Here is a 27,849-nt window from a genome sequence, read left to right as displayed (position 1 = left end):
TATGAATACTTTGTAACTAGCCAATGAATGTCAGTAATTCAATAGCTCCTGTTTTAAATGATGACTTGTGAATAACACGGAATGAAGTTTTGTAACACTGTACGAATACTTTGTAACTGGCCAATGAATGCCACTTATTACTGTAATATGACGATTTATGCATAAATGCTATGCTATTAGTTAAGTCTTGCTTTGAATGATGACTTCTGAATAATGAAGAAAAATGTTCAGTAACCAACCACTGAATTCCAATAATTATTCAAATCGGTTGATACACTAGTGTAATTCTATGATGTCTAGCATAAGACTTAATGTGTCCTTCACCTTCTGACCCAAGTATTGCAATATGCGTTTGTCCTGTCCATCCTCATGATCATGGAGTACTATATTGGTTTTTGCACTAATTCTACGTTGCTGTAAGAGTATGGATTCTACAAGAATAGGGTGTTGACATATCAAGCTGTCCACCACCTTGAACGATGGAGATATTATTATGGTCCTACTGTTTGGTGTACCTAATGTACTACCAAAATGATAACATTGAATATTAATACAACATTTCAGTGTCTTGGCTACACTGATAAATACTTCAGGGAAGACATCTTCAGATTGTCTCACTTGGTGTTGTGCTTCTGTAGAAAGATATGGACTTTCAGTGCAGCTACGTGCAACCTACTGTGCTACAACCATGATGCAATCCTTCCCATTCCTTTCCTAGTTCCTGTAAAATAGTAAAGGCTTATACAGTGCATTTAAATTCTTGTAAAATTATAAAGACATATATATATATATATATATATATATATATATATATATATATATATATATAGTGCGTGTGCACTTTATTTCTTTTCTTAATGAATTCAGCACTTACAAAACGTTAAAACTTTTTATGGTGCGTGTGCACTTTATTTCATTTGTTAATGTGATCAGTTCATGTAAAAATGCTAAACATGTATACAGTGCGTGTGCACTTGGTCATTTGTTAATATATTTTGTACTCATTGCGTATATACTTTGTCATTTCTGAATATGTTTTGTACTCAGTGCATGTGCGCTCTATTTAATTTCTTAATATGTTCTGCACTTATCAGTGATGTATATACTCTGTGATTGTAGCCTTAGTAAACTAAATAGATTATAGAAAAATTTGTTGCTCATGGCAAGTCCAATTGACTCACCATCGCTGCCAAATTTTTGCCCCCCAGTGGAGGGTTATGTAAGAGGTCCGTAATTAAAGAATTTGTTGCTAGCGCACTCGAGCTGATGTAATTTTGATGTATTGCTCACGCGATGCCTGCGATATGTAAGCTAGAAGAGCATCTGAGACCAAAGAGCAGTATTGACTGCAGTAAGAACTGCGTAGCAGTAGGAGTAAGTTGTTGCTAGCGAGCAGTCTGGTCTGGTGTATCGTGTTGGCTGGGCCGGTCGTGTGCAGCGATGGCGGAGCCTGAGCGTTGTAGGATAAGGTAAAAGCAGCCTCGCGCATATGTAGTATTGTTACATCAAGTCCCATGTAAATGTTTAAAAAAATCTGTTAATAATAATCTTTCTCATAAAAAGTAACTTTTGACATTCATCTCAATTTAAAGAATTCACTAATTTCTCCAATCCTTGGCCATCCCGATTACTGAAAAGAAAAATCAGTTCTTCCCTTTCATATAAGACAAATCTATCGGCCAGCATTGCACTTAGCTGCGCCAGGGAAAATTTCTTATAACAGCAGAAATATACGCGTTACCCGGCGATCTAATTAAGGTAAGATTTTTCAGTTTATTCAGAATGATGCATCAGGGCCATGACGCAGAATTGCTGACGTCCAAAATTTACCAGATTAACTTGACTGTCAATTATTGAAAGATTATAGGTTTGTCACATTGTATTATATTTTCACTGTTGGGTAGTTACGCTAAATGAGAGTATTATTCATATTATTTTATTTTGTGGGGAGGTCATATTATTTTATTTTGTGGGGAGGTTACAAGGTGCCCAAGACTTGTAAACAATGGCACCCCATACCATCACGCCGGGTGATACGCCAGTATGGCGATGACGAATACACGCTTTCATTGTGCGTTCACTGCGATGCTGCCAAACACGGATGCGGTCATCATGATGCTGTAAACAGAACCCGGATTCATCCGAAAAAAAATGACGTTTTGCCATTCGTGCACCCAGGTTCGTCGTTGAGTACACCATCGCAGGCGCTCCTGTCTGTGATGCAGCGTGAAGCGTAACCGCAGCCATGGTCTTCGAGCTAATAGTCCATGCTGCTGCAAACGTCGTCGAACTGTTCGTGCAGGTGGTTGCTGTCTTGCAAACGTCCCCATCTGTTGACTGAGGGATCGAGATGTGGCTGCACGACTCGTTACAGCCATGTAGATAAGATGCCTGTCATCTGGACTGCTAGTGATACGAGGCCGTTGACATCCAGCACGGCGTTCCGTATTATCCTCCTGAACCCCACCGATTCCATATTATGCAAAGAGTCATTGGGTCTCGACCAACGCGAGCAGCAGTGTCGCTATACGATAAACCGCAATCGCGATAGGCTACAGTCCGACCTCTATCAAAATAGAAAACGTGATGGTACGCATTTCTCCTCCTTACCCGAGGTATCACAGCAACGTATCACCAGGCAACGCCGGTCAACAGCTATTTGTGTATGGGAAATCGCTTGGAAACTTTCCTCATGTCTGCATGTTGTAGGTGTCGCCACCGGCGCCAAGCTTGTGTGAATGCTCTGAAAAGCTAATCATTTGCATATCACAGCATCTTCTTCCTGTCGGTTAAATTTCGCGGCTGTAGAACTTCATCTTTCGTGGTGTAGCAATTTTAATGGCCAGTAGTGTACATAATTTTTAGGTCTGCCGCAACCACAGAATTTTTAGTTTGATAAAAACAAAATAAAATAAATATTTCGCACTTGCTTTTATCAAAAGATAATGAACCTTTATCAAAAGATAATGAACCACTAATACACTGAGATGGAAGTTAAATTTTCTGATCGCCAGAACATATCTATTCGTTTCAGACGTCTTTGAGCGTATACAACCAAGCAACACACTGCCCCGTTCCTTGCCTTTTTCTGGCCGAGTCAGAGGTACTCCCCAGAATAACAGTCGCACTATGCTGTGAACAGAATCCGGTCTTTCCGACTTGCCTCACAAGTGACATGCTACAACACGCCAAGTACATTGTTCAACAACAAAATAATCCAAGATACAAGAGGCCGATTGTTATAGACTACCTCTTGTTCAGATGCAGCGTTGACACAAGTTTTGAGAAGCAATGTTATTGGCTACAACATTGGCAAACAAATGCGACATTCTAATGGCTGTTTCCACATCATTGTAGCGAAGTAAAAGAGCAAATTTGTTGGTATGCAAAATGTTAACCATTTCTTCAAAAATATTTTCCCAAAGTTTACAAATTCAACTTCCGACGAAGCAATGTAGTAGTAATTCTTCAAAATGAATATGAGGAGGATTTATGTAGTAAATTCTCCAGCCCAAAAAAGGACTGAAAAAATAAATAGCCTCATTAACCTCGGTAACTGATTAACAAAACTATTAGTAAAATGTGAATTCAATCGTAGCTGTAGCGTCCCACATTAAAATTTCAGCTGTTTTTAACTACCCCTTTACTGTTTCTTCGACTGAACGCTTATTTTTGAAGCTCATACTCATAATTTTTGTTTAATACTTTGAATATAGTACACGAATGATCTCTTTGTTTATATTACATGGGATTTTACAAAACGCTCCATTAAATTTCTGTTTCTACCTGCTGTAACGAAAGTTACGTTAGTTAATGATAGGTTATACATTTTATGTTAGGGGGGTCAGGAATTTTATTTTTGCAGTAGGGCCCGTATCGCGCACGTTGGGTCTGTGGGTCTGTGGGTTCGTCCACGTATATCTGAAGCCGAGTTTGCTATTAAGTCAGCAGTGTTTCCGACTGAGCTTGGGCAATCTCAGCGTATGCCTCTGGCACCGGTATACTTTACGTCATCACAGCACTGATCTTTATGACACAGGCAATGATCATAAAAGATTATAAATGATAATCATTTTTAAAAAATATCGACAGTCCCATACTACATCCCGCCATTGTTAAGCACCCACAGAAATTTTGGAAAGTTGGCCCCTCCCCGTGCTTACTCAGCATAGTCGCATCACTGCAAACGATTATGGGACAAATTTGGCTGATCAGCTCCATCCGATGACTGAATGTTTATTTCTCATTGGTGACGCTGTGTTCCAAGGCGACAGGTCCCCGCTTCACACAGCACACATCGTCCAGGACTGGTTGTGTTAGCACGAGGGTGAATATCGCACCTCCTCTGGTCACCACAGTCACCAGACCTCAGAATTATTGAGCCGTTGTACTTTATGGTCTACTTTGGAGAGAACAGTACGTCAGTGATAGACACCTCCATTATCGTTACCTGATATTTCCATTATTTTCTAGGAAGAATGGTATAATATTCCCTTGAAATCCATAAAGAATCTGTATTTATCCATTCCGAGACGACTTGATATTTTGAATGCTAAGCGGTTTCCTACAACGCATTGGTCGTGGTACTGTGTTGTGTTTTTCGTGGTACCATATTTTTGTCCAACCCCTGTATGTAATCTCCGTCACCAAGAATGAAAGCTCATACTTTGACAAAGCCAGCTTTCGAAACGTCAGGAAAATCTCCCACCAAAAGTCAGCCCAAGATTGCAAGGCAAAAAACCAACAAAATATTATTTATTTCTCCTATTATTAAGTCATCATATTCGAAGTAAGAGTTCCTCCAGCGAAGACGGTGAAAGAGTCATACATGGTGCAGCTTCATACTGGTTGTTGAAACTGTTAAATTTTTAGTTGATTTTTACTATATAGTTATCGATAGTACAGTCGTCATTATTCTTTGCTATGTGATATTCGCCTTCCGTTCGTCATCTTACTTTTCTAGCATAGAGTGATCTTAACCCTTTCCTGTCTGGACGTCTGTACCTCTGACGTTGCAGACAAAACTCTTTGGCTATGTCAGTTCAATATATCTACTCACAGAGAGAGACAGAGAGAGAGAGGGAGAGGGAGAGAGAGAGAACGAGAACGAGAGCCTGTCATAGCGCTCTATTGTTAATCTCATCATGGGAATGTACAGGCTCTGCTGACGTGAAAGGACATCAATAATTGCGATTAGGAGCGGTTGCCACGAGTTGGGGGGAGGGGTGGGGGGGCTATGGGGACTAAAGGGGCTATACCCCCCTCCCCTCCCCCCAATGGAGTATCATATTGCACTGGATAAACTGACTTCAGAAATCAGCGAATATATTACTTAAGCAGATTCAATCAATTCTTTTATAATTATGTAGCAATATAGGTTGCAATGTATTGTAAACATATTGAAACAAAAGAATTAAAGCGGCAATACCTATCTAAACCAATAAACATCATTTAACTTAAAATGTGAGTGTTATTATTTACACTACTGGCCATTAAAAATGCTACACCAAGAAGAAATGCAGATGATAAACGGGTATTCATTGGACAAATATATTATACTAGAACTGACATGTGATTACATTTTCACGCAGTTTGGGTGCATAGATCCTGAGAAATCAGTACCCAGAACAACCACCTCAAGCCGTACTAATGGCCTTGATATGCCTGGGCATTGAGTCAAACAGAGCTTCAATGGCGTGTACAGGTACAGCTGCCCATGCAACTTCAACACTATACCACAGTTCATCAAGAGTAGTGACTGGCGTATTGTGACGAGCCAGTTGCTCGGCCACCATTGACCAGATGCTTTCAATTGGTGAGAGATCTGGAGAATGTGCTGGCCAGAACAGCAGTCGAACATTTTCTGTATCCAGAAGGACCTGTACACGACCTACAACAAGCGGTCGCGATTTATCCAGCTGAAATGAAAAGTTTCGCAGGGATCGAATGAAGGGTAGTGCCACGGGTGGTAACACATCTGAAATTTACCGTCCACGTTCAATGTGCCGCCAGTGCGAACAAGAGGTGACCGAGACGTTAACCAATGGCACCCGATACCATACCGCCGGGTGATTCGTCGGTATGGCGATGACGAACACACGCTTCCAATGTGCGTTCACTGCGATGTCGCCAAACACGGATGGAACATAATGATGCTGTAAACAGAACCTGGATTCATCCGAAAAAATGACGTTTTACCATTCGTGCACCCAAGTTCGTCGTTGACTACACCATCGCAGGCACACCTGTCTGTGATGCAGCGTCAAGGGTAACCGCAGCCATGGTATCCGCGCTGATAGGCCGTGCTGCTGCTAACGTCGTCGAACTGTTTGTGCAGATGGTTGTTGTCTTGCAAACGTCCCCATGTGTTGACTCAGGGATCGAGACGTGGCTGCACGATCAGTTACAGCCATGCGGATGAGATGCCTGCCATCTCGACTGTTAGTGATACGAGGCCGTTGGGATCCAGCACGGCGTTCCGTATTATCCTCCTGAACCCCACCGATTCCATATTATGCAAAGAGTCATTGGGTCTCGACCAACGCGAGCAGCAGTGTCGCTATACGATAAACCGCAATCGCGATAGGCTACAGTCCGACCTCTATCAAAATAGAAAACGTGATGGTACGCATTTCTCCTCCTTACACGAGGTATCACAGCAACGTTTCACCAGGCAACGCCGGTCAACTGCTGTTTGTGTATGAGAAATCGCTTGCGAACTTTCCTCATGTCTGCACGTTGTAGGTGTCGCCACCGGCGCCAAGCTTGTGTGAATGCTCTGAAAAGCTAATCATTTGCATATCACAGCATCTTATTCCTGTCGGTTAAATTTCGCGTCTGTAGCACGTCATCTTAGTGGTGCAGCAATTTTAATGGCCAGTAGTGCATTAATATACATTGGATGTATGTTAATGCACCACTTACAGTAATCAAGAAAGCTAAATATGGCGGGCATGCCTGCCAACACAAATTGCTAACCTCAAACTTCGAAATCTCCGGACATCTGGGTCAAATGGTATTATTTTACTGGGCACACACGTTCTGTAGACGCGTTGCAGTGCTGGGAACGCTAGCGGGCGCGCCCCTCATACCTACCAATAGATATAAGCTACAGACGAGAATAACAGGAATTTGTGAAAGTGCATTGTAGAGCCGTTCATGTTCAAACGTAGTAAGAGTTTGCAGTAAGGAATATAAATGTAAATTAAGTCAGTTTTAATACAGCTCACTGAGTAAAAGGCGGATGACATGCAAACTATCCAGTTGTTGGCGGGCGGGGCTAGACGCAGTGAATACGATCGCCGACTGTAAGCGGCTACTCACTGTCTCAATAAAGAAGTACAGAAAATACAGAGTGTTCCAAAACGATCTTTACAACTTTCATCATAGATATTTCACAAATGTGTCTGTAATCTTATGGAACTTAACTGTTAGGGTCATCAGTCCCTAAGCTTACACACAACTTAAACTAAATTATCCTAAGGACAAACACACACTCCCATGCCCGAGGGAGGACCGGAACCTCCGCCGGGATCAGCCGCATAGATATTTCAGAAACGTGTTGAAAAGTGATGGTACATTTATATATACATAAATTTACAGCGCAGCATCTGATATTAAAGTTTAAAAGCCAACCAAAAATTGATAACCGAAAAGGCTGAAAGTGAATGTAAATAAAACAACTCAAACGCGGAAACTAAGTGTAAACATTCATATACGGGTGCAACCGCGTGAAGAAACTGACTGGACGGAAAAACAATCGACTGACCAATCGATAGTTAAAAACAGTCGGTTGTCACCCCACTAGTTCCAACTCTTCTACGTGCTGTCAGCCAACACTTCTCTTCCGCTTAGGATTATTGACACTATTGAAGTGTGTAACTGAGTACCAAATTACACGTCGTGAAGTGTCAATTTTTCCGAAATAATAGTGTGTTAGTGATTGAAGTGAGTGATTAAAGACGCAAGCTAACAGATTATTTTGGAAAACGTGAGTGTAGGACCAAAAACCCTCTTAAGGAGTCTGATGTTGCTTGCGCTACAGAATTGGAACCGTCACAGGCTTTTACATCTTCGGTCTACAACTTCGACAAAACAAAACAATTCGTAAGGGTCATATCTTCTTAATTTTAAATAATACTACCTTCATGTTATTGAGATTTTTTATTAGAGGTCATTAGTTTGATTAAGTGAGATTAGGGATTTATGTTTAATCCGTAATTAATGGTAAGAATGCGACTGGTTGAAAACATTAAAAGTGAGGTCATTTGTTAAAGACGTCATTGATGTATGAGGTAAAATATTTTTTGGTCAAACCGGCATTGTTAAATTAATTTGTACCGAAAAATAACACTTTATTGTTGTATTTTTTTTACTAAAATGCCTATACGTATTTTTAGTATTAATAATACCTACAAAATTATTCAAATTTTCCTTTCTCGACGTGGCCGAGCGGGACTAGGCGCTTCAGTCCGGAACCGCGCTGCTGCTACGGTCGCAGGTTCGAATCCTGCCTCGGGAATGGATGTCTGTGACGTCCTTAGGTTAGTTAGGTTTAAGTATTTCTAAGTCTAGGGGACTAATGACGTCAGATGTTACGTCCCATAGTGCTTAGAGCTATTTGAACCTTTCTCAACAATATCTATTAACTTTCAATTATCGTCTATAATCATGTGAAAACATATCTGAAGGTTCTAAAAGCTTTTCAGATTACCAGAAGAAAGCTTATAGGCCTGCAGTAAGGAAAGTGATGCGGAATCTTTCCTGGTTTTGCTGTTATTAATCTGACTGCGACCGACTGACTGCACAGGGCGGAACCAAGCAACGATCTTCATTGACATAGATCGCTAATGCCGTGTTAAATTTTGAAGCCTTAATGTAGGAATATTTGTAAACAAAGGCCACTAAATTAAGAGAAACTTAGATTTTACGTATCTTTGGACTTATAATACCGTTTACGGGTCGGTTTCACAGAGTTACCGAGCGTAAACTGTATCTTGATAGTCCGATTCCGTAGTCGTGAATCGGTAGAAGTCGAGAGACTTTGTCCAGTAGTCACCTGTTCCAGGCTTCTGGGAACGTTAGGTAGCTACAACACTGTCTCAAGTAGCCATTGTTATCTGCTTTCTTATTCTTTACTGCTTCACTGTTCTGAGTCTTTTTTCCTTGTCATCACTGTTCGGAAATGCTGCAGTTAGTACCTTCATTAAGCATATCAATACATACGACCATTTCAATTCTGTTTACCAAGGGCGCCCATACGAATATTTGTAGGAGGAAACACGTATGTTTTTGGGGGTGTCCGGATACCTTTGGTCACATAGTTGATGTAACTATTCGCCCAGCGACTTCAGTAGCAGACGGTGCTGCATCAGATTTCCTTGTGAAGTGTGTGCCAGTTGTCAGGCGCGTTGCGTATCCGGCACTATCGATAGCCACTTGTTCTGTTTCCGTGTGGTTCGGCCTGCGCTGAGGCGGCTGCTGCCCTCTGGAGGGTTTCCCGCAGGGGGCCGGTCGCGCTCGGCTCGGGAGTTGGATTCGCACCGAGCTGGCGGTATTTTGTCTTCCGCCCCGGCACGGAGGTGTGGTACGTTGATTTGGGCATTGGGCAGGGTGTCGTGTTGATGATGTGGTGTAGTGGACAACTGATGGATTCCCGCACGAGATCGCTCGAGGTTCTCAGCCTCTGAAAAGGGTGCCACGATATCGCTTGGGTTTCCTAACTCAGCAGTTGTAAGGACTGCAGGGCAGTTTTGCCGGAGTCTGGGTGTCGAGTTTTCTGCTGGTGTGTACCCGGTCATCGGCCCTGTTTTCCCGCCCGCGGGGCGGCCGTTTCTGTTGGTGGGAATTATTTAGCAGCGTGTGTTTTGCGTGGACCCGGTGTGCTGACGCGCCCTGATTCTGAGTTGACATTACTGTGGTCAGGCTGGCTCGGTTGCTGGAGTGTGTGTTGTTGGTTTCTGGCTTGCTGGGGACTGCGCGCGCGCCTGTTCCGTTTGTGATGTGGCAGCAGTCTGATATCTTTATGTGTGCTTGTTAAGTTACTAGCAATTGCGTTTAGCCTTGTGCTTTCTTATTTTATTTAAATTGCTGTCCTATTACCTTTATTTGTAGTGTCAATTAAGCCTAAGATGATGTCCAAGGTGCTAGCAATTGATTTTAGCCTCGTGTGTACTTGTCAAAGTATCAAATTGTAAAGTTTGTTTGGCAGTGATTCAAACAATACGAATAAGTTTCTCTGTTCACATTTCACATTTTTATTACCTCATATTGTAAGCAGTTTGATTGTTTGTGTCACTGTAAATTGTAAACCATAATGTAATTCATTACAATTAATTAGTTGTTTTGGGGAAATAAACCTTGTATTGCATTTCCCCTTTTCATTAACCGAACCCATCCAAATCGTCCGCTCAAAGTGTTTTCAATGAGCAGGTACAAACATTTATGAGGGCATACCGTTCTACTCAAACGAAATGAGCTCAAAAATGGCTCTGAGCACTATGGGACTTAACTTCTAAGGTCATCAGTCCCTTAGAACTTAGAACTACTTAAACCTAACTAACCTAAGGACATCACACGCATCCATGCCCGAGGCAGGATTCGAACCTGCGACCGTAGCGGTCGCGCGGTTCCAGACTGTAGCGCCTTTAACCGCTTGGCCACCACGGCCGGCCGAAATGAGCGACATTGGTCTTACACATAGTCAGAATTTTGTTTTTAAGCTTAAATATATAATTTACGACACAAAAGACAGGCAGACTGTCTTCGGAACGATAATAATTTCCGCAAGCAACCGCTCTCTTCCCTAGCGACTTAACACTGTCCTCTGCTCTAGCCCCAATAGGGCGGCTCCATAAGGAACACTGGTGTCCAAACCTTCCCCATATAGAGCTTGATAGGGCTACGTATAACGCCGCCACCTATCGAAACTTCGCGAAACCAAAGGGACTGACGCGGGAATATTACATTATGTTCGACTACCAAATAGGCATTTTTTCAGCCGAAAAAAAAAGTGGTGCATTTGTTATTGGGTGCTGGCAGTGCCTCCAGTCGGTGACATTTGGAACTTATTCTGAAGTGCTGCATTCAAAGTTTACGGGGTTCCAGGTGAAGGTACCCGCTGCTGTAAACTACTGTCTTCCCCATCGACGCAGGAATATCGCACCGAAATTAGTGAGGCGCATGAGAAATAGTAGGCGAGAGAGTCATTTGTTTGGCACTCACGTGATCGTCCTCGAGGTCGCTGAAGCCGGCCAGCACGGAGTAGGCGACGACGGCGGGCAGCAGCGTGGCCGGGTGGCCCACCGGCAGGCTGAGCGGCGGCGTGCGGCCCTTCAGCAGCGCCCTCGACGCCACCTGCCGCACGCCCAACACATACAGTCACTGAAATCAACTCAACACAATAAATTAAAATTAGTTTTAAAGAGCATCTGCACTCGACACATTAATCCGACAAAGTGAAGTGCTTCTTCTCCTGCGACCTCAGAGCTGCCTATGTGTGGCCCAGTGGCCCAATCACGGGCGCAACCAGAAAGCACGCACTCTTCAGGCGGTTTAAAAAAAAGAACAGTGACGCGACAGTGCCCCGACCGGCCCACGATTACACCGTGAGGCCCTCCAGAAAGACAGGCCGCGGCGCGTACGTCACAGCTCGCGACACTGCAGGTCTTACGAGTGACAGCAGCCGTCTGCGGCGGGGAGCGAGTAACTGGTACAGAAGAGTTTAATAATTCTTTACTGAGTGCTTAAAGCATTCAAGCTCTCCATAGCACACCACAGTACGTTATCATTGACATACACAATTGGCCATTAAAATTGCTACACCAAGAAGAAATGCAGATGATAAACGGGTATTCATTGGACAAATATATTATACTAGAACTGACATGTGATTACATTTTCACGCAATTTGGGTGAATAGATCCTGAGAAATCAGTACCCGGAACAACCACCTCTGGCCGTCATAACGGTCTTGATACGCCTGGGCACTGAGTCAAACAGAGCTTGAATGGCGTGTACAAATACAGCTGCCAATGCAGCTTCAACACGATACCACAGTTCATCAAGAGTAGTGACTGGTGTATTGTGACGAGCCAGTTACTTGGCCACCATTGACCAGACGTTCTCAATTGGTGAGAGACCTGGAGAATGTGCTGATCAGGGCAGCAGTCGACCATTTTCTGTATCCAGAAAGGCCCGTACAGGACCTGCAAACTGCGGTCGTGCATTATCCTGCTGAAATGTAGGGTTTCGCAGGGATCGAATGAAGGGTACAGCTACGGGTGGTAGCACATCTGAAATGTACGTCCACTGTTCAAAGTGCCGTCAGTGCGAACAAGAGGTGACCGAGACGTGTAACCAGTGGCACCCCATACCATCACGCCGGGTGATACGTCAGTATGGCGATGACGAATACACGCTTCCAATGTGCGTTCACTGCGATGTCGCCAAACACGGATGCGGTCATCATGATGCTGTAAACAGAACCTGGATTCATCCGAAAAAATGACGTTTTACCATTCGTGCACCCAGGTTCGTTGTTGAGTACACCATCGCAGGCGCTCATGTCTGTGATGCAACTTCAAAGGTAACCGCAGCCATGGTCTCCGAGCTGATAGTCCATGCTGCTGCAGACGTCGTCGAACTGTTCGTGCAGATGATTGTTTTCTTGCAAACGTCCCCATCTGTTGACTCAGGGATCGAGACGTGGCTGCAAAATCAGTTACAGCCATGCGGATGAGATGCCTGTCATCTCGACTGCTAGTGATACGAGGCCATTGGAATCCAGCACCGCATTCCGTATTACCCTCCTGAACCCACCGATTCAATATTCTGCTAACAGGCATTGGATCTCGACCAACGCGAGCAGCAACGTCGCGATACGATAAACTACAATCCCGATAGGTTACAATCCAATCTTTATCAAAGTCGGAAACATGATGGTACGAATTTCTCCTCCTTAGACGAGGCATCACAACAATGTTTCACCAGGCAACGCCGGTCAACTGCTGTTTGTGTATGGGAAATCGGTTGGAAATTTTCGTCATGTCAGCACGTTGTAGGTGTCGCCAGCGGCGCCAAGCTTGTGTGAATGTTCTGAAAAGCTACTCATTTGCATATCACAGCATCTTCTTCCTGTCGGTTAAATTTCGCGTCTGTAGAACGTCATCTTCGTGGTGTAGCAATTTTAATGGCCAGTACTGTAATATTTCCCGTGTGTCCTGCACGGAGCGAGCGGTCGTGAAGTATGGCGGGCAAGCGAACTAGCGTGTTGTCACAAGTTCGTTGCGGGGCCCGAATTTCTCGTGGGTCCCGTTGCACCGGCTGCGGTGCCACATTGACGGTCTATTCACAGTGGCCAGTGTTTATTCCGGCGTGTGGCAGTGCACTTAGAGTCCCCGGGCTGGCGACTTTCTCGGACGGTTATCTCATGCTGATTGCTGTGATGTTGAATGAAGAAGATAAGGAGTGAAAAAACCGAAGTGGGTTCATCAGGCGTGGAAAAACAGAGCAACAGGAGGGGAATTTGTCACTCTGTGAGCAGACAGATGATCAAAAAGTTCATATGTGTGTGAAATCTTATGGGACTTAACTGCTAAGCTCATCAGTCTCTAAGTTTACACACTATTTAACCTAAATTATTCTAAAGACAAACACACACACCCATGCCCGAGGGAGGGCTCGAACCAACGCCAGGACCAGCCGTTCAGTCCGTGACTGCAGCGCCTTAGACCGCTCGGCTAATCCTGCGCGGCACTGACAGATGGTTGAGAATAGTTTTATAAATGTTTCAGAATGTCAGAAAGTTCTTTTAGCTTGCTATTGAACAATTTGGAAGTTCATCTGAACAAGCGAAACACACTGAAGAAGAGCCATCACACCAAGAGAACTGCTCGCCATTTTCTTGAGCTTCGTTAATCTATAATATAGTGTGATTCAAAAAGAAAGAACAGATTACAGTCGCGTATTACAGACGAAGTATAAAAGACTGAAACCCATTGTACGTGTCACTGGACAGAGGAAGCTCAAAGTTTCGACACAGTTGCGCTGTTGTTTCCTTGCATCAAAACGGCGACTACCCCGAAACAGAAGTAATTTTTTGCTTTTGAATTCGCGCGAAATCAATTCATTCTTCAAGTGCAGAATGCTTTCCACTGTTGGTTTAGCAAGAAGCAGCAACTCCACAAGTAGATTTTTGACTAGCATAAATAGCTCTAGAAAGGAGGTAGCTTATGCAAAGGAAAGAACACCTGGTTGGCCACGCACATCTGAATAAAATGTCGAGCGTATCCGAGATGCGTTTACTCGGAGGTCTCGGAAGTCCACAAGGTCAGGAACTTCCAAGTTCCTCAAACAACAGTGTGTCGTGCTCTGCAACGACGCCCGCACATGAAGCAATAGAAGTAGCAGTTACTGCAGCAATTGCGTCCCGGCGACCATAACAGAAAGTATGAATTTTGCATTTCTATTTTCCATTATATGTCAGAGGATACTTCTTCCGAACGACTCTTCTTTTTGGACGAATCGATGTTTCATCTATCGAGTGAAGTAACCCGACGTTCTGAAAGAATTTGGGGGTCACGAAATCCTAGCGTCACCATCGAACAAGAGACTCATCGAACCTACCGTTTCTATTCACATAGCAAGTTGCTGTTGTTGTTGTTGTTGTCTTCAATCCAGAGGCTGGTTTGATGCAGCTCTCTATGCTACTGTATCCTGTGCAATCTTATTGATCTACCGGTACCTAATGCAACCTACATCCTTCTGAATCTGCTCAGTGTATTCATCTCTTGGTCTCCCTCTCCGATTTTTACCCTCCACGGTGCCCTCCAATACTAGACTGGTGATCCCTTGATGCCTCAGAACATGTTCTACCAACCGATCCCTTCTTCTAGTCAAGGTATACCACAAATTTCTCTTCTCCCTAGTTCTATTCAATACCTCCTCATTAGTTACGGACCTCTTTTTTGCGGAGGAAACTGTGTCAGAACGTCATATATGAACGTACTGCAAAACTAGTGGTTTCCTCAACTTCACGAAGATTCCAGTGATTTCATTTTTATGTATAACGCCGCCCCGCCTCACCTTCACCTTGAAGTTAACAACACCGTACCACAACGCTGTATGGAAGAGCTGGACAAGACTTTGTTCATTGTTTTAGGCCTCCCAGGTCACCAGACCTCACATCTAACGATTTTTTTCGCCGTAGGATTACATAAAAGGCAGAGTCTTCGTCCCACCGGTGGTAGCTACTCTACAAGATCAGAAAATCGAATTATTGAAGCGTCGATTCAATAAACATGTTCAAATGGCTCTGAGCACTACGGGACTTAACATCTGAGGTCATCAGTCCCCTAGGACATCACACACATCCATGCCCGAGGCAGGATTCGAACCTGCGACCGTATCGGTCGCGCCGTTCCAGACTGAAGCGCCTAGAACCGCTCAGCTACAACGTCCGGCCAATAAACAGGGATTCGAGTGTGGAATGAAATGGACTACTATTCCGATGCTTCTCGAGTAATGCACGGTGCTCGTATTGAGTGTGGTGGTGGTGGTGGTGGTTAGTGTTTAACGCCCCGTCGACAACGAGGTCATTAGAGACAGAGCGCAAGTTCGGGTTAGGGAAGGATTGGGAAGGAACGTATTGAGTGTGCTTTATAGCGTCTGCGCGAACATAAGACTTTGAAACTATCCTGTGACATGCGCGATTGTTTGTGTGTTTCTCAATCTTGAGTGTTTCCTTCTGTTTCGCACGATACTGATTCATTACCATTAACACCACATGTGAAATATTCGCTTGTATATATCCCTATTGTCTACCTTTTTCATAGTTTTGGTCACGGAGATGCGCCAAACAAGATTTCATTTGGTTATCATTTATCGCTCTCTTTTTCGGTTTTAGGGAACCAAACGAAGTACACATCTTGCGACACCGTCTCTGGCCAGCCGCTTGAATTCGAGAGCGAAACGACGTTATTGGCTAACTTCAGTACTAGTTAACTCGGTGCAACGTATCGTATTCTTTTCTGAAGAAGTACTCCTCAGCACAAGGTGCCCTGCAACAGCCTTACAAGCTTAATCTAACAACTCTGTGTGCCCTCCACTGTTAGTTCTGCAGCTGACGTCTGTCAGTGCTTACTCCACGATGACGTCGAACGTAGGTAGTTGTCAAATGTGACTGGACCTTTTATTAAACGACTACCAACGAAGGGGGAGCGACTACTTGTTTCCCCATGGCGTCGCACTGCAATCGCTCCTTGAACAATGTACGGCGTGCGAGACAAATTAGAAGTCTGGTCTGCTGATTTGATCGAGAATATTTACTGGCAGACTCATATTAATTCTCTGCACTGCTGCAATAAATATAAGATGCCAACCTCGCTTTGAGTCGCTTGACACGCATAAAATTTATATCTGCTCTGACATCGTCAGTTATTTAGCTACCCAAATGGCAAAACCCATCCGCTGTATTTAATGTATCATTTGATAATCGAATTCCTGTAGTATCGCCTGAGGGGCGTACGATAAGTAATGCAACATTTTTTTCTCAAAGCAATTTGGTTTTATTGAAGATTGCAATGTACCATACTGTTCCCCACTGCCGCGCGGGATTAGCCGAGCGGTCTTAGGCGCTGCAGTCATGGACTGTGCGGCTGGTCCCGGCGGAGGTTCGAGTCCTCCCTCGGGCATGGGTGGATAATTTAAGTTAAGTAGTGTGTAAGCTTAGGGACTGATGACCTTAGCAGTCCCATAAGATTTCATACATGTGTGTGTTCGCCACTCTTTTGGCTATAAAGCACTATTCTTCGACCTAATCTTAAGCGCGACGGCCTTACTTCACCTTACTGGAAGGGGCAGTATGTCCTCAGGCTATCGCTTACTGGTCGACGTCGGAGTCAACGTCTCGCTGCTCAATAACCTTCCCATCATCCACTTACTCCTACTTGCGAAATGCATCCTTCATTGGGCCAAAGAGCTGGAAGACGGAAGGTGCGAGATCCGGGCTATAGGGTGGATGAGAAAGAATAGTCTAATGAATTTTTGTGGGCTCCTCCAGGGTGAGGTCTTGCGTTGTCATGAAGGAGACGTTCGTCTGCATTTGTGTGGCGACAAACATGATGAAGTCGTTAATTCAGTTTCCTGAGGGTAGCACAGTATACTTAAGAGTTGATAGCTGCACCATGAGGCCGGAGATCAGAGTCCCAGAGCATAGTCACCGTGACTTTACAGACTGAGGGAGAGCCTTCGAACTTTTTCTTCGGAGGATAGGTGGAGTGGCACCACTCCATGACTGCCGCTTTGTTTCCGGTTCGAAGTACTGAGCCAACGGCCTTGCCGAAGTGGTAACAAAAGTTCCAGTCGGATCACCGAAGCGCCGTCTAGCTGTGTTAGTACTTGGATGGGTGACCATCCGGTCTGCAAACGGGGTGCACTCAGCCCTTGTGAGGCACCCAGAGGAGCTACTTGATTAAGAAGTGGCAGCTCCGGTCTCGTAAACTGACATACGGCCTGGAGAGCCGTGTGCTGACCATATGCCCGTCCATATCCGCATCCAGTGACGCCTTTGGGCTCAGGCTGATACGGCGGCCGGTCGGTACCGTTGGGCCTTCCAAGGCCTGTTCGGGCGCAGTTTAGTTTTCTTTACGCCGGAAACGGTGGCGAGCGGTTCTAGGCGCTTCAGTCTGGAACCGCGCGACTGCTACGGTCGCAGGTACGAATCCTGCCTGGGGCATGGATGTGTGTGATGTCCTTAGGTTAATTAGGTTTAAGTAGTTCTAAGCTCTAAGGGACTGATGACCTCAGGTGTTAAGTTCCATAGTGCTCAGAGCCATTTGAACCATTTAGTTTTCTTTTTTAGTTCGAAGTATTGAACCCATGTTTCATTGGCTGTGAAGATGTTCACAAAGAGTTGTCACGATCAGTATCGTAACGCGCAGGCAATTCCGCACAGGTGGTCCTTCGTTGCTCTTTATGGTCTTGTATTAGGTTACGAGCAACCCAGCGGACACACAGCACTGAATACTCCAACTTCTGAATGAGTGTGTCGGCGCTACTAACAGAGACGTCGAGTCGACCAGGGAAGTGTCTGATTGTGATCCGCCGATCACCTCGAAGACATTATCCGCACGTTGAACATTGCAGGAGTCACAGCAGAGAGCGGTCGGGCGGCAAGCTGGAGATCTGACAGGTTTGTGCAACCTAGATGCGTTGATAAGACGCCCGACGACTCGCCGTGCCTTTCTCCGGTCTCTTCGTAGACATTCCGCAAGCGCCTGTGAATATCTGCGACTCTTGGTTTTCCGCCAAAATAAATTCAATGGTAGCTCTCTCCAAGAAACGCACCTGTGTTGCAGACGGCGTTTTGAAGGCTACGTGTTGCGCCACCACCTACCAGAAGCTCATGAAACCATACAGGCTGAAGCGAGAATATTCCATGACGTCTCACAACAAGTTCTGACATTTTTCCAACCGAAATTGGCCAAGAAAAAAAAGTGGTGTTTCAGTTATTGAACGCCCCTCGTAATTATTCTACACTCGATTGTCCATGTTTTAGTTTCGTTTCTGACCATCTTAACAAACACTCTTCAAGACACTAAGCAACCTACTCAACTGGTCTTCCTAGTTCTTTGCTTTCTGTGGCAGAACTAACCGTCACAAAAGTTGCGAGTTACGGCTTTTCCCTTTGGGACTCTGCGCATGCGCGTCTCTGGCAGTCGAGTACTTACGGCGATGGACTGCGCCAGAGGCGCTGCGGCGCGCAGCGGCGGGCTGTAGAGGTCTGACATGAAGACGGCAGGCGCCAGCAGGAACGCGGCCCGCACCTTGCGGCTGTACTCGGGCCGCAGCGAGGCCAGCACGTAGAACATGGTACCGCCCATGGAGTGCCCCACGTACACCAGCCCCGGCCGGCGCGTCTGCTGCAGCACGTAGTCCACCACCGCCGGCAGGTCCTCCATTCCGCTTTCGTGCCAGCTGTGGGCAGGTACAAGTGCTACAAGAGTTGTAACACTAACGTAGGCTACCGCAGATTATCATAAATAAACTTCTTGTTCATTAATTAAAACTTCCAGGCTGAACTGCCGTGGTCCATATATAAAACCTCTTCTCCTACCTGACGTTTCGTTTCCTACTGCGGGCAACATCTTCCGAGGTGACTCGGCGACTTGCTGCTGGGTGCTGGAGGTCCCGCTCATATAGAGCGCTTAGATGGCGCCACCACTCATCACGTGCTTTCGACTTTAAAACTATCTCTGGCTAGTGCCATCTCTCTCGATTACAGGTAATCGATTGTCACTTCGTTAGTGCAAAGTCGACCTCCATATCTTGTCTAGTTTTAATCCTTCTTCGTTTTTATTAAAATTATTTTCGTGCTTGTAGATCTCTATAGCTTCTCTATACATGCGGTTGTAATAATGTGAGGTTCTAGCTATCACGTTTGTCTCACTAAATTTTATTTCGTGATCACCGACTTTGAAAACGTGTTCTGGTACAGCTGATTGGCAATTTGTCCCAATCTACAGTTCCTTTTGTGTTCCGTTAGGCGGGTATTAACACTCCGTTTAGTTGTTCCAATATAAACCGTGCCACAGCTACCCGGAACTTTATACACACCTGGGGTGGCTAAGTGGTGTCGTGCGTCTTTCACCGATCTTAAACTTTCACTAATTTTCTTGGTAGGGCGAAAGGTGGTCTCCACTTGAAACTTGGCCAAAACTTTCCCAATACGGTCCGTGATATTATGAATAAATGGACGAAAAACTTTTCCAGCCGACGGTTATTGTTGTAGTGTATTTTCGGACACTTTTCTTCTAGGGTGGACTGCTCGATCAATGGGACATTGGGCTTGTGTATCTTAGGTAACCCATACAGTCTAGAAGGGTAAGCTTCCGTTTTGCAAAGGTATTATTTATCTTCTGTAAGAATGTGCCAAAAATTTCTCTTCTCCCGAATTCTATTCAGTACCTCCACATTAGTTATGCGATCTACTCATCTAATTTTCAACATTCTTCTGTAGCACCACATTTCAAGGGGTTCTATTCGCTTCTTCTCTAAACTGTTCAACGTCCATTTTTATTTCCATACCCGACTACACTCCATACAAATGCTTTCAGAAAGGACTTCCTGACACTTAAATCTATACTCGATGTTAACAAATTTCCCTTCTTCAGAAACGCTTTTCTTGCCATTGTCACTCTGCATTTTACATACTCCCTACTTCGACCACCATCAGTTATTTTCCTTCCCGTACAATAAAACTCTACTACTACTTTAAGTGTCTCATTTGCTAATATAAACTCCTCGGAATCACGACATTTAATTGGACTCATTCCATTATTCTCGTTTGGATTTTGCTGATGTTCATCGTACTTTCTCTTTTCAAGACACTGTCCATTCCGTTCAACTGTTCTTCCAAGTCCTTCGCTCTCTCTGACTGAATTACCATGTCATCGGCAAACCTCAGAGTTTTTATTTCTTCTCCTTGGAGTTTAATTCCAGGGTGAAGTAAACGTAGACTACGATAATTTCCCAAGTAGCCTTGGTCTGTTACCTAGCCACGTTACGATAGGCGTCTTGCATACCTGTCGGGCGTTACCTCATCTCGATCACTTTTTCTGCACATGTGATCAGTGTATTACAAAGTTCCCCTAGAAACCAGAATCGGCGATAGTCTAGAAACTCAGTGAGGATATATAATTAGGTAGCAAAAGTCATGGGATAGTGATGTGCACATATACAGACCCGTGTAGTATCGTGTACGAAAGGTGTAAAAGGGCAGTACAATACTCAGGTGCTTCATGCGAAAATGTTACAGACGTGATTATGGCCGCGCCACGAGACTTAACTCGCTTTGAACGCTGAATGATGGTTGGACTGAGGCATGAGACATCCCATTTTGGCAGTCGTCAGGGAATTCAATTTTCCGGGACCCACAGTGTCAAGAATGTGCCGAGAGTAACAAATTTTTGACGTTACGTCTCACCACGAACAACTCAGTGACCCACAGCCTTCACTTAACGCCCGAGTGCAGCGGGGTTTGCGTAGGATTGTCAGTGCTAACAGCCAAGCAAGTGCGTGAAACAGCCGCAGAAATCAATGTGGGAAGTACGATGAACGTATCAGTTAGGACAGTGAGGTGAAATTTGGCGTTAATGGACTGTGGCAGCAGATGACTGACGCGAGTGCCTGTGCTAACATCACGACATCGCCTGCAACGCTCTCCTGTGCCCGTGGCCACATCGGTTGTACCGTATCCAACGGGAAAACCGTGGTCTGGTCAGATGAGTCCCGATTTCAGTTGGTAAGAGCTGATGGCAAGGTTCGGCTGTGGCACAGACACCGCGAAGCAATGGGTTCAAGTTGTCAACAAGGCACTGAGCAAGCTGTCGGTGACTCCGTAAAGGTGCAGAATGTGTTTACATGGAACGGATTTAGTACTCTGGATGTTTGGCTACTCGGAGACCGCTTGCAGCCATTTATGGACTGTTTGTTCCCAAACAACGACGGACTTTTTATGGATGACAACGCGCCATGTCACTAGGCCACAATTATTCGCGGCACGTTCTTTCTGGACAATTCGAGTGAATGATTGGATCTCCCAGATCGTCCGACATGAATCCCATGAAACATTTATGGAACATAATCGAGAGGGCAGTTGGTGCACAAGATCCTGCAGCAGCAACACTTGCGCCATTATGGACGGCTATAGAGGTAGCCAACGACTTGATGAGTCCATGCCACGTCCATCTGCTGCGCTAAGCTGGGCAAAAGGTCTGACATGATGTGAGGGGTATCTCACGAATTTTGCCACCTCAGCGTGTAAAGGGTCGCTTAACCTACGGAACATTACTACTCTACGGAGTTATTCTCCTGTCTGTTACTTAAAGAAGGTCAGTATTTATAGAAAAATTCAAATTGTCAGGTTTTATTCGAAAATTGTTGATTTGTAATGTGAAGAAGAGGGATGTTATAGCAAGAATAAGGAAAAAAGTACAGAGTTATCATATAGTGATAGAAAACAAAATTTCCCGAAAAAAAGATAAAATTAAATAAAAAACTCATGACAAAAACACATATAACATCCCATCAATACATCCTCGAGCTTATATAAAACATGTTTCTGTTATTCACAAACAAATTTTCCTCTTATCAACAGTAGCAGAAAACTCATGCCTTTGTTCGTGATGAAAAACCTTGTATTGAGTATAAAATAACAAAAAAAATTATATAGATTTTTATGTTCCTGCTTGTAAAATGTACTTACATAAAAAATGATTGCTTTGGTTACATAAAAGCGCAAAAGTTACGCAGTCAACTAAAAATACTGATAGAATACTTATAGATACTTATAAATCGCAGTTTATATTTTATAAGGATATAAAATACTGAATAAACTAACTCTGAACGATGTGCGGCCCTTATTATATGCGAAACAAACAAACAAAAAACAAAAGGCCGTTGGCTTCGAGTTTCTCTCCCGCACATTCATTTATGTTTCTTTCCCTACCAGTGCTACCGGTAAACCTACCATTTTCTACGTCATTTATGTAGTGTACTGAAACTACCGAATCCTCGCTTTGGTAAAGCGCACCTCTAACTGTTAGCCATTACAAGGTAAACATCAGTAACGATAACGACGAAATTTTACTTGATGTGGATATACACCACAGTTAGAGGAATACATGATTAAATTTGTAGGTGACATAGGTGCGAAACTGAGATCACAAAGCTGATATCTGATATGTTTCTGGGGCGGTGGGGGAAGGTGGAGGGAGGGGGGGGAAGTAGGCAAATTTCCATTACTGTATTTATCGATACCAATGTTTACAAATACTCTCGACACTAAGTCATAGCTGAATTATGCGATAAATATGAATACTTATCGATAAGCAAGCTACAGCGTGCACTATGAGTAGGTTCCTAAAAGCTGCGCAGAAAAAGTAGATTTTTCCAGTGCTCATACTTTGGATTATACTGGTGATAAAAAGATGGGGTTAAGTGTTTTGGATAGACCTTGAACTAGGAACAATTTGTATACCCAACAGAAGGATCGTCTTACTGTAACTATCCTACTTTTTGCATTATTTGCGGTCTACGGTACGTCTGAAGTGTCTTATGGAGGCATCATTTAGTTCATGGATGGTTCCTGAGAAGAGCAACTAACATCAGCAAATAGATCATATTGTAACGGAATGTTCTTTAGGCATTTATCTAGAAGTGCCAACTATCTGCTTTCAAAAATGTTTATCCGTTACCGAGAAACAATCCTAAAAACATTATTTTTAGGTACCAGAACCGAGCAGTAGAATCCAAAGCCGCTATGCATAGCAAATAGGTGTAGTGCTTATAATATATTCCTAAGATACCAATCTCCAACAACATTACAAAATTTCTTGATATCTTCACCCATTTCCGAAATACAGAGATTCAAAATTACCCTACTTGTACACGTAAAATCTGATGTGAGTCGAAAACGTAATTTATGAAGTGGTATAACGCGGAGAAATATTTTGTAAAGTGTTTCAATCATCATCAGAAGGGTTCTGGGAAGCACACGTAGCCATACTAAAGCACAGTAAAAATTTTGTGCACATAAAAACATGGATGAGGTGTAAAATTACTTTTGTGTTATTTCACTTCCACCCAAGTAAACTATCAAAATTTTAACTACCAATCAAGTTGTTTTCATGTGAGTGACATGCCCTGCTGTAACAAGAAAAGAAGGAACCAGCGTAAAAAAGTTTCTATTGGAGCAGAAAAAGGGCGAATATGCTCCTGTTTCAAAGACTCTGATTGAACAGTGGGATACTGATGCCTGAAATTTTGACATGCGAACATATTCGCACTTTTTCATGCTGAGAGAGAAGCAGTCAGTGGTAGTGGGAAAGAGAAGTGAAAGTGATAAATATTGGAAGATAGAAGGCGATGGTTGTGGTATAGAAAGTGGTCGTGGTATAGAAAGAACGAAAGAGACAATGGCAGTGTGAGAGAAAGAGACAGACTGGCAGTGGAACGTAAGTGACACTGACAGCAAAGTGCCAGGAAAAGAGTGAAAGACACAGTGCCAGTGGGAGAGGAATAAAGAGAAGAAGAAAGTGAAAGTGAGTGGGAGCCAGCAATAATGAGAGACAGTGTATTAGAATGACAACGTGTAAGAGAGAGATAGCGACAGTGGGAAGAATTGAATGAGATAGTAAAAGAGAGCAAGAGCGAGACAGTGGTAGCGAGAGGTGGCAGTATTAGTAGGACAGAACGAAGGAGACTGTGGCTGTGAGACAGGAGACAGGTGCAGTTAGAGAGACACAAAGAGATAATGACAATGAATTGGGCTGAAAGAGGGAGTAAGAAAGGGCGAGTGGTTGTGGATGGGTATGACCGTATTACAGCAATGGGCTAGCGGGTGTGAGCGTGTTACAGTTAGGGCAGTTTGTGGGGTGAGAGGTGAGTTGCATGTTAAAAGGAACGCTAATATGTTCGCATGGCAAAATTTTTAAAGCTGATGAAGGTATAATGAGGCAGCTGGTACCCTACTCTTCAGAATCTTTTAATAAAGAGGAGCGTATTAGCCGTTTTTGTGCTCTGATAGCAGCATTTTCCGCTAATAAGTAAGTATTTTATTCAGTTTGTGTTGTAAGTGGGAAAAGCATTTCTTTTGACCTGTAGTGAAGTACAATACGAACGTTGAACATACAGTAATAAAAGTTCGACATCACATCATTTATTTTAGAATAAAGGAAGTAATTAAAAACAAAAGTGGGACCTGATGATCCAAATAACACTTTGTTTCTTTTACGCTGCGTATTAAATATGTAATGTGTAATCAGTATGTTCTAAAAATTGTTGAAATTTTATTAAATATGTCCCACATTATCCTTCATTACTCAGCATTTATTTATCAGTCTCATGGCATAATACTGTGGTACATTTTTCAGAAACGTTTTATTGAAAGAAATATGATAAAACTAATATATCTAAAAAGTGTGTACCACCTAAAATTTCTACACAGGGCAAAGCTATTAGGCCTCCTTTCCTCCATTTCTGAAATAACACTTTTGTTTCTCCCAAAATATTTTTTTTAAATTATTGATAATAAAAACTTTCGCATTACGGAATGGTCTTTCGTAAAATGGAATACTATGTGAATAACCAATATTATATTCTTGTGACCCTAATTCTCAGGCTTCTGTTAATGTATACTTTGGTCAAAGTTAATTTGCTAATTATTAAAGTTGATGAAACTAAAAGGTTTTTATGTGACAAAACTATCGCTTCAAATGAAAAGTTGCAAGTATGGGCGTTACGCGGAAATTCTGCGAGTGTGTTTAGCTTTTGATCTGTAAAGATACGAGTACTGTGCCAGGCAGTCTGCCGTTACCTTACTTCTTGCTAGATACTGTGCTAGTCGACAGAAGATGTTTGTTGTTTGTTTCACTTGTGTGTAGAAGTTGTGTCGCGAGCTGTTGGTCTGGTGTTAACAAATCCGACCTTACACGACGAACAGGAAGCAAGAGAGGAAGATAAGTAAAACATATTTTGTTTGTAATTATTTCCTCCTCGTGACAAGTAGTGCAAGGATGGTCAACACTTACACCTAAAGTGCACTTCTACATCTACATGACTACTCTGGCAGAGGGTTCATCGAACCACCATCAAGTTATCTGTCTACCGTTACGCCTCCCGAACGGTGCACGGGAGAAACAAGCACTTCAATCTTTCTGTGCGAGCTCTGATTTCTCCTATTTTATCGTGATGATGATCATTTCTCCCTGTGTAGGTGGGCGGCAAAAGAATATTTTCGGAAACGGAGCAGAAAGTTTGCGATTGAAATTTCACGAGAAGATCCTTCTGCAACGAAAAACGCCTATGTTTTAATAACTGCCATCACGGTTCACGTTTGTTACTCTAATTCACTTACGATTAAGTGCCACTCACTCCCTCATTTCACGATAATACAAAATGAGCTGCCCCTCTTTCAGCTTTTTTGGTGTCCTCCATCCGTTCCAACTGACGCGGATTCTACACCGCATAGCAATACAGTCGACGATGGCGGACAAGCATGGTGTAAGCAGTCGCTTTTAGTAGACTTGTTGCGCTTTCTAAGCCAATAAATCGCAGTTTTTGGTTCCCTTTTCTCACAAAATTACCTATGGCAACGTTTCAATTTAAGTTATTCGTAATTGTAATGTTTAAGTATTTGGTTGAACTTACAGTCTTTAGATCTGTGTGATTTACCGTGTAACTGAAATTTAGCCGATTCCTTTCAGTATTCATGTGTATGATTCCAGATGAAGTTAAATATCTTTTTTATATACTAATTGAGATCGAATACTAATGAGTGGGCATCAATTCCAAATGAGCTTGAATGACTGATACTGACGTATCTTTGTACGCTATTTCAATACGCTAACAATCACGAATCAGAGTGGCTGGCGAGTTTTGGCGTTCCAGCCTTTTGGCAACCTATAATATTTTCAGCAAGTGGGAAATCTAGAGTACATATTGACCAGGGCAACCGTCGAACATAATTTGTAGCGAGATAGCTCTGGACAGCACGGGAAAAATTGCTTTGTGTTGTCTTGCTAAAACACAAGAGTATGGAAGCGTCGAAGATACGGCGGAGCCATTAGCCCTAACACGCCAGGAAAGTAACAGCTGGTGTCCATATCACCGACTATGCGAACCAGAGGTGACTGTGTTATGTAGTAGATGATACAGTCACGCCAAGTGTTGAGTCTATGTGATAATGACGAATAAAATCGATGTACGCTCGTTTTCTTTGGAGCTTTCACAAAAGGGATGCATCCGTCGTGGTACTGCATGTACAACTGGTACTCATTAAAAAGACGACGTGGTGGCACAAGGCAACTAGAAACAAGTGGTGTCCCTCCTGCGCCAATATGACCGTTGGTACATAGTCGGCACGCACCCCTCCGCTGCCGAGTTAAGGCCAGCCCAACTATGACCCCCGTACTGAATGTCCGTGGTGCTCCACACATCATCGCACTGTACGTGTGGAGACTTACCTTGCTGCAAACAATCGTGACTCAACGTATTTAACGTAGCTGTATTGTCCTTCTGAGCCCATCGATTTCAGTCTGCTATGACAGACTTTGGATTCCGAGAAACACTAACGTCAATATTACAGAAAGATAAACCACAAGTGTGATAGGCCACAAGCTCTCACTATTGAATTTTGACGTGCGCTGGTAAACTTGTCTCTTTCTTGCCACAAAAAGGCAATATTCAAATTGGACTTCTGAATGTGATATCAACTACTGAATATTTTTTTATATACAGAATGTAGGTGGGCGTAAATCCTAACTGATTTTTGTGGTGGCACTGAAACTCTAATCATGCGAATGCCACTGTTACGTATCTTGCACACAGTCTTCATAGTGCTAAACGTTTAGTAGCCAGGAGTGTGTTAATAGCGGGGAGGGCCGTTGAAAAAGGTCACAGCACATGGAATACCTTTTCAAACATACGACTGACCTGTGGAAGTTTTCGGTAAGAAAACACACACCGTCGTCCGGGACATTTACTGTTCATATGAGACAAAAGTAAAGCTCTACACCAATATTGTTTACTACATGACACTTTGGACTAATGTCACATATTGTTATATGCACTCAAGATGACTATGTAAAAGTTGAAATCTACATATGCTGCAATAAAGCGATGGAGTTTGTGATCGATTTGCTGTTCTTTTCTTGATTGTCCATGTTCAACGATCGCTGTATACAATGGGATCACACGGATTTCAGTCTAATTAAATATAATTTCTGTCCCTCCTCCCCTCACCTCAAAATCTACTACAACTAGATCCCTTAAACACCATGATGTTTGTTC

The 27,849-nt window shown here is 43.5% G+C and overlaps 1 protein-coding gene across 2 annotated transcripts in view; it reads right to left on the bottom strand.

The window, feature by feature from the left end:
* LOC126282056 (lipase 3-like) overlaps nt 1–27,849 on the bottom strand; it is a 196,908-nt gene that overhangs the window by 53,329 nt on the left and 115,730 nt on the right. For both annotated transcript variants that reach the window (XM_049981493.1, XM_049981494.1), the window contains 2 exons: nt 18,729–18,975; nt 11,224–11,355 (listed from right to left, as the gene is read on the bottom strand). In XM_049981493.1, the coding sequence (XP_049837450.1) occupies nt 11,224–11,355; nt 18,729–18,975 (379 nt within the window). The remainder of the gene's footprint in view (nt 1–11,223; nt 11,356–18,728; nt 18,976–27,849) is intronic.

The sequence above is a fragment of the Schistocerca gregaria genome, chromosome 7 (genome assembly GCF_023897955.1).
Source record: "Schistocerca gregaria isolate iqSchGreg1 chromosome 7, iqSchGreg1.2, whole genome shotgun sequence".
NCBI classification, from domain to species: Eukaryota; Metazoa; Arthropoda; class Insecta; order Orthoptera; family Acrididae; genus Schistocerca; species Schistocerca gregaria.
The sequence above is the reverse complement of the archived record's forward strand: the minus strand, read 5'-3'. Positions and strand labels throughout refer to the sequence as shown.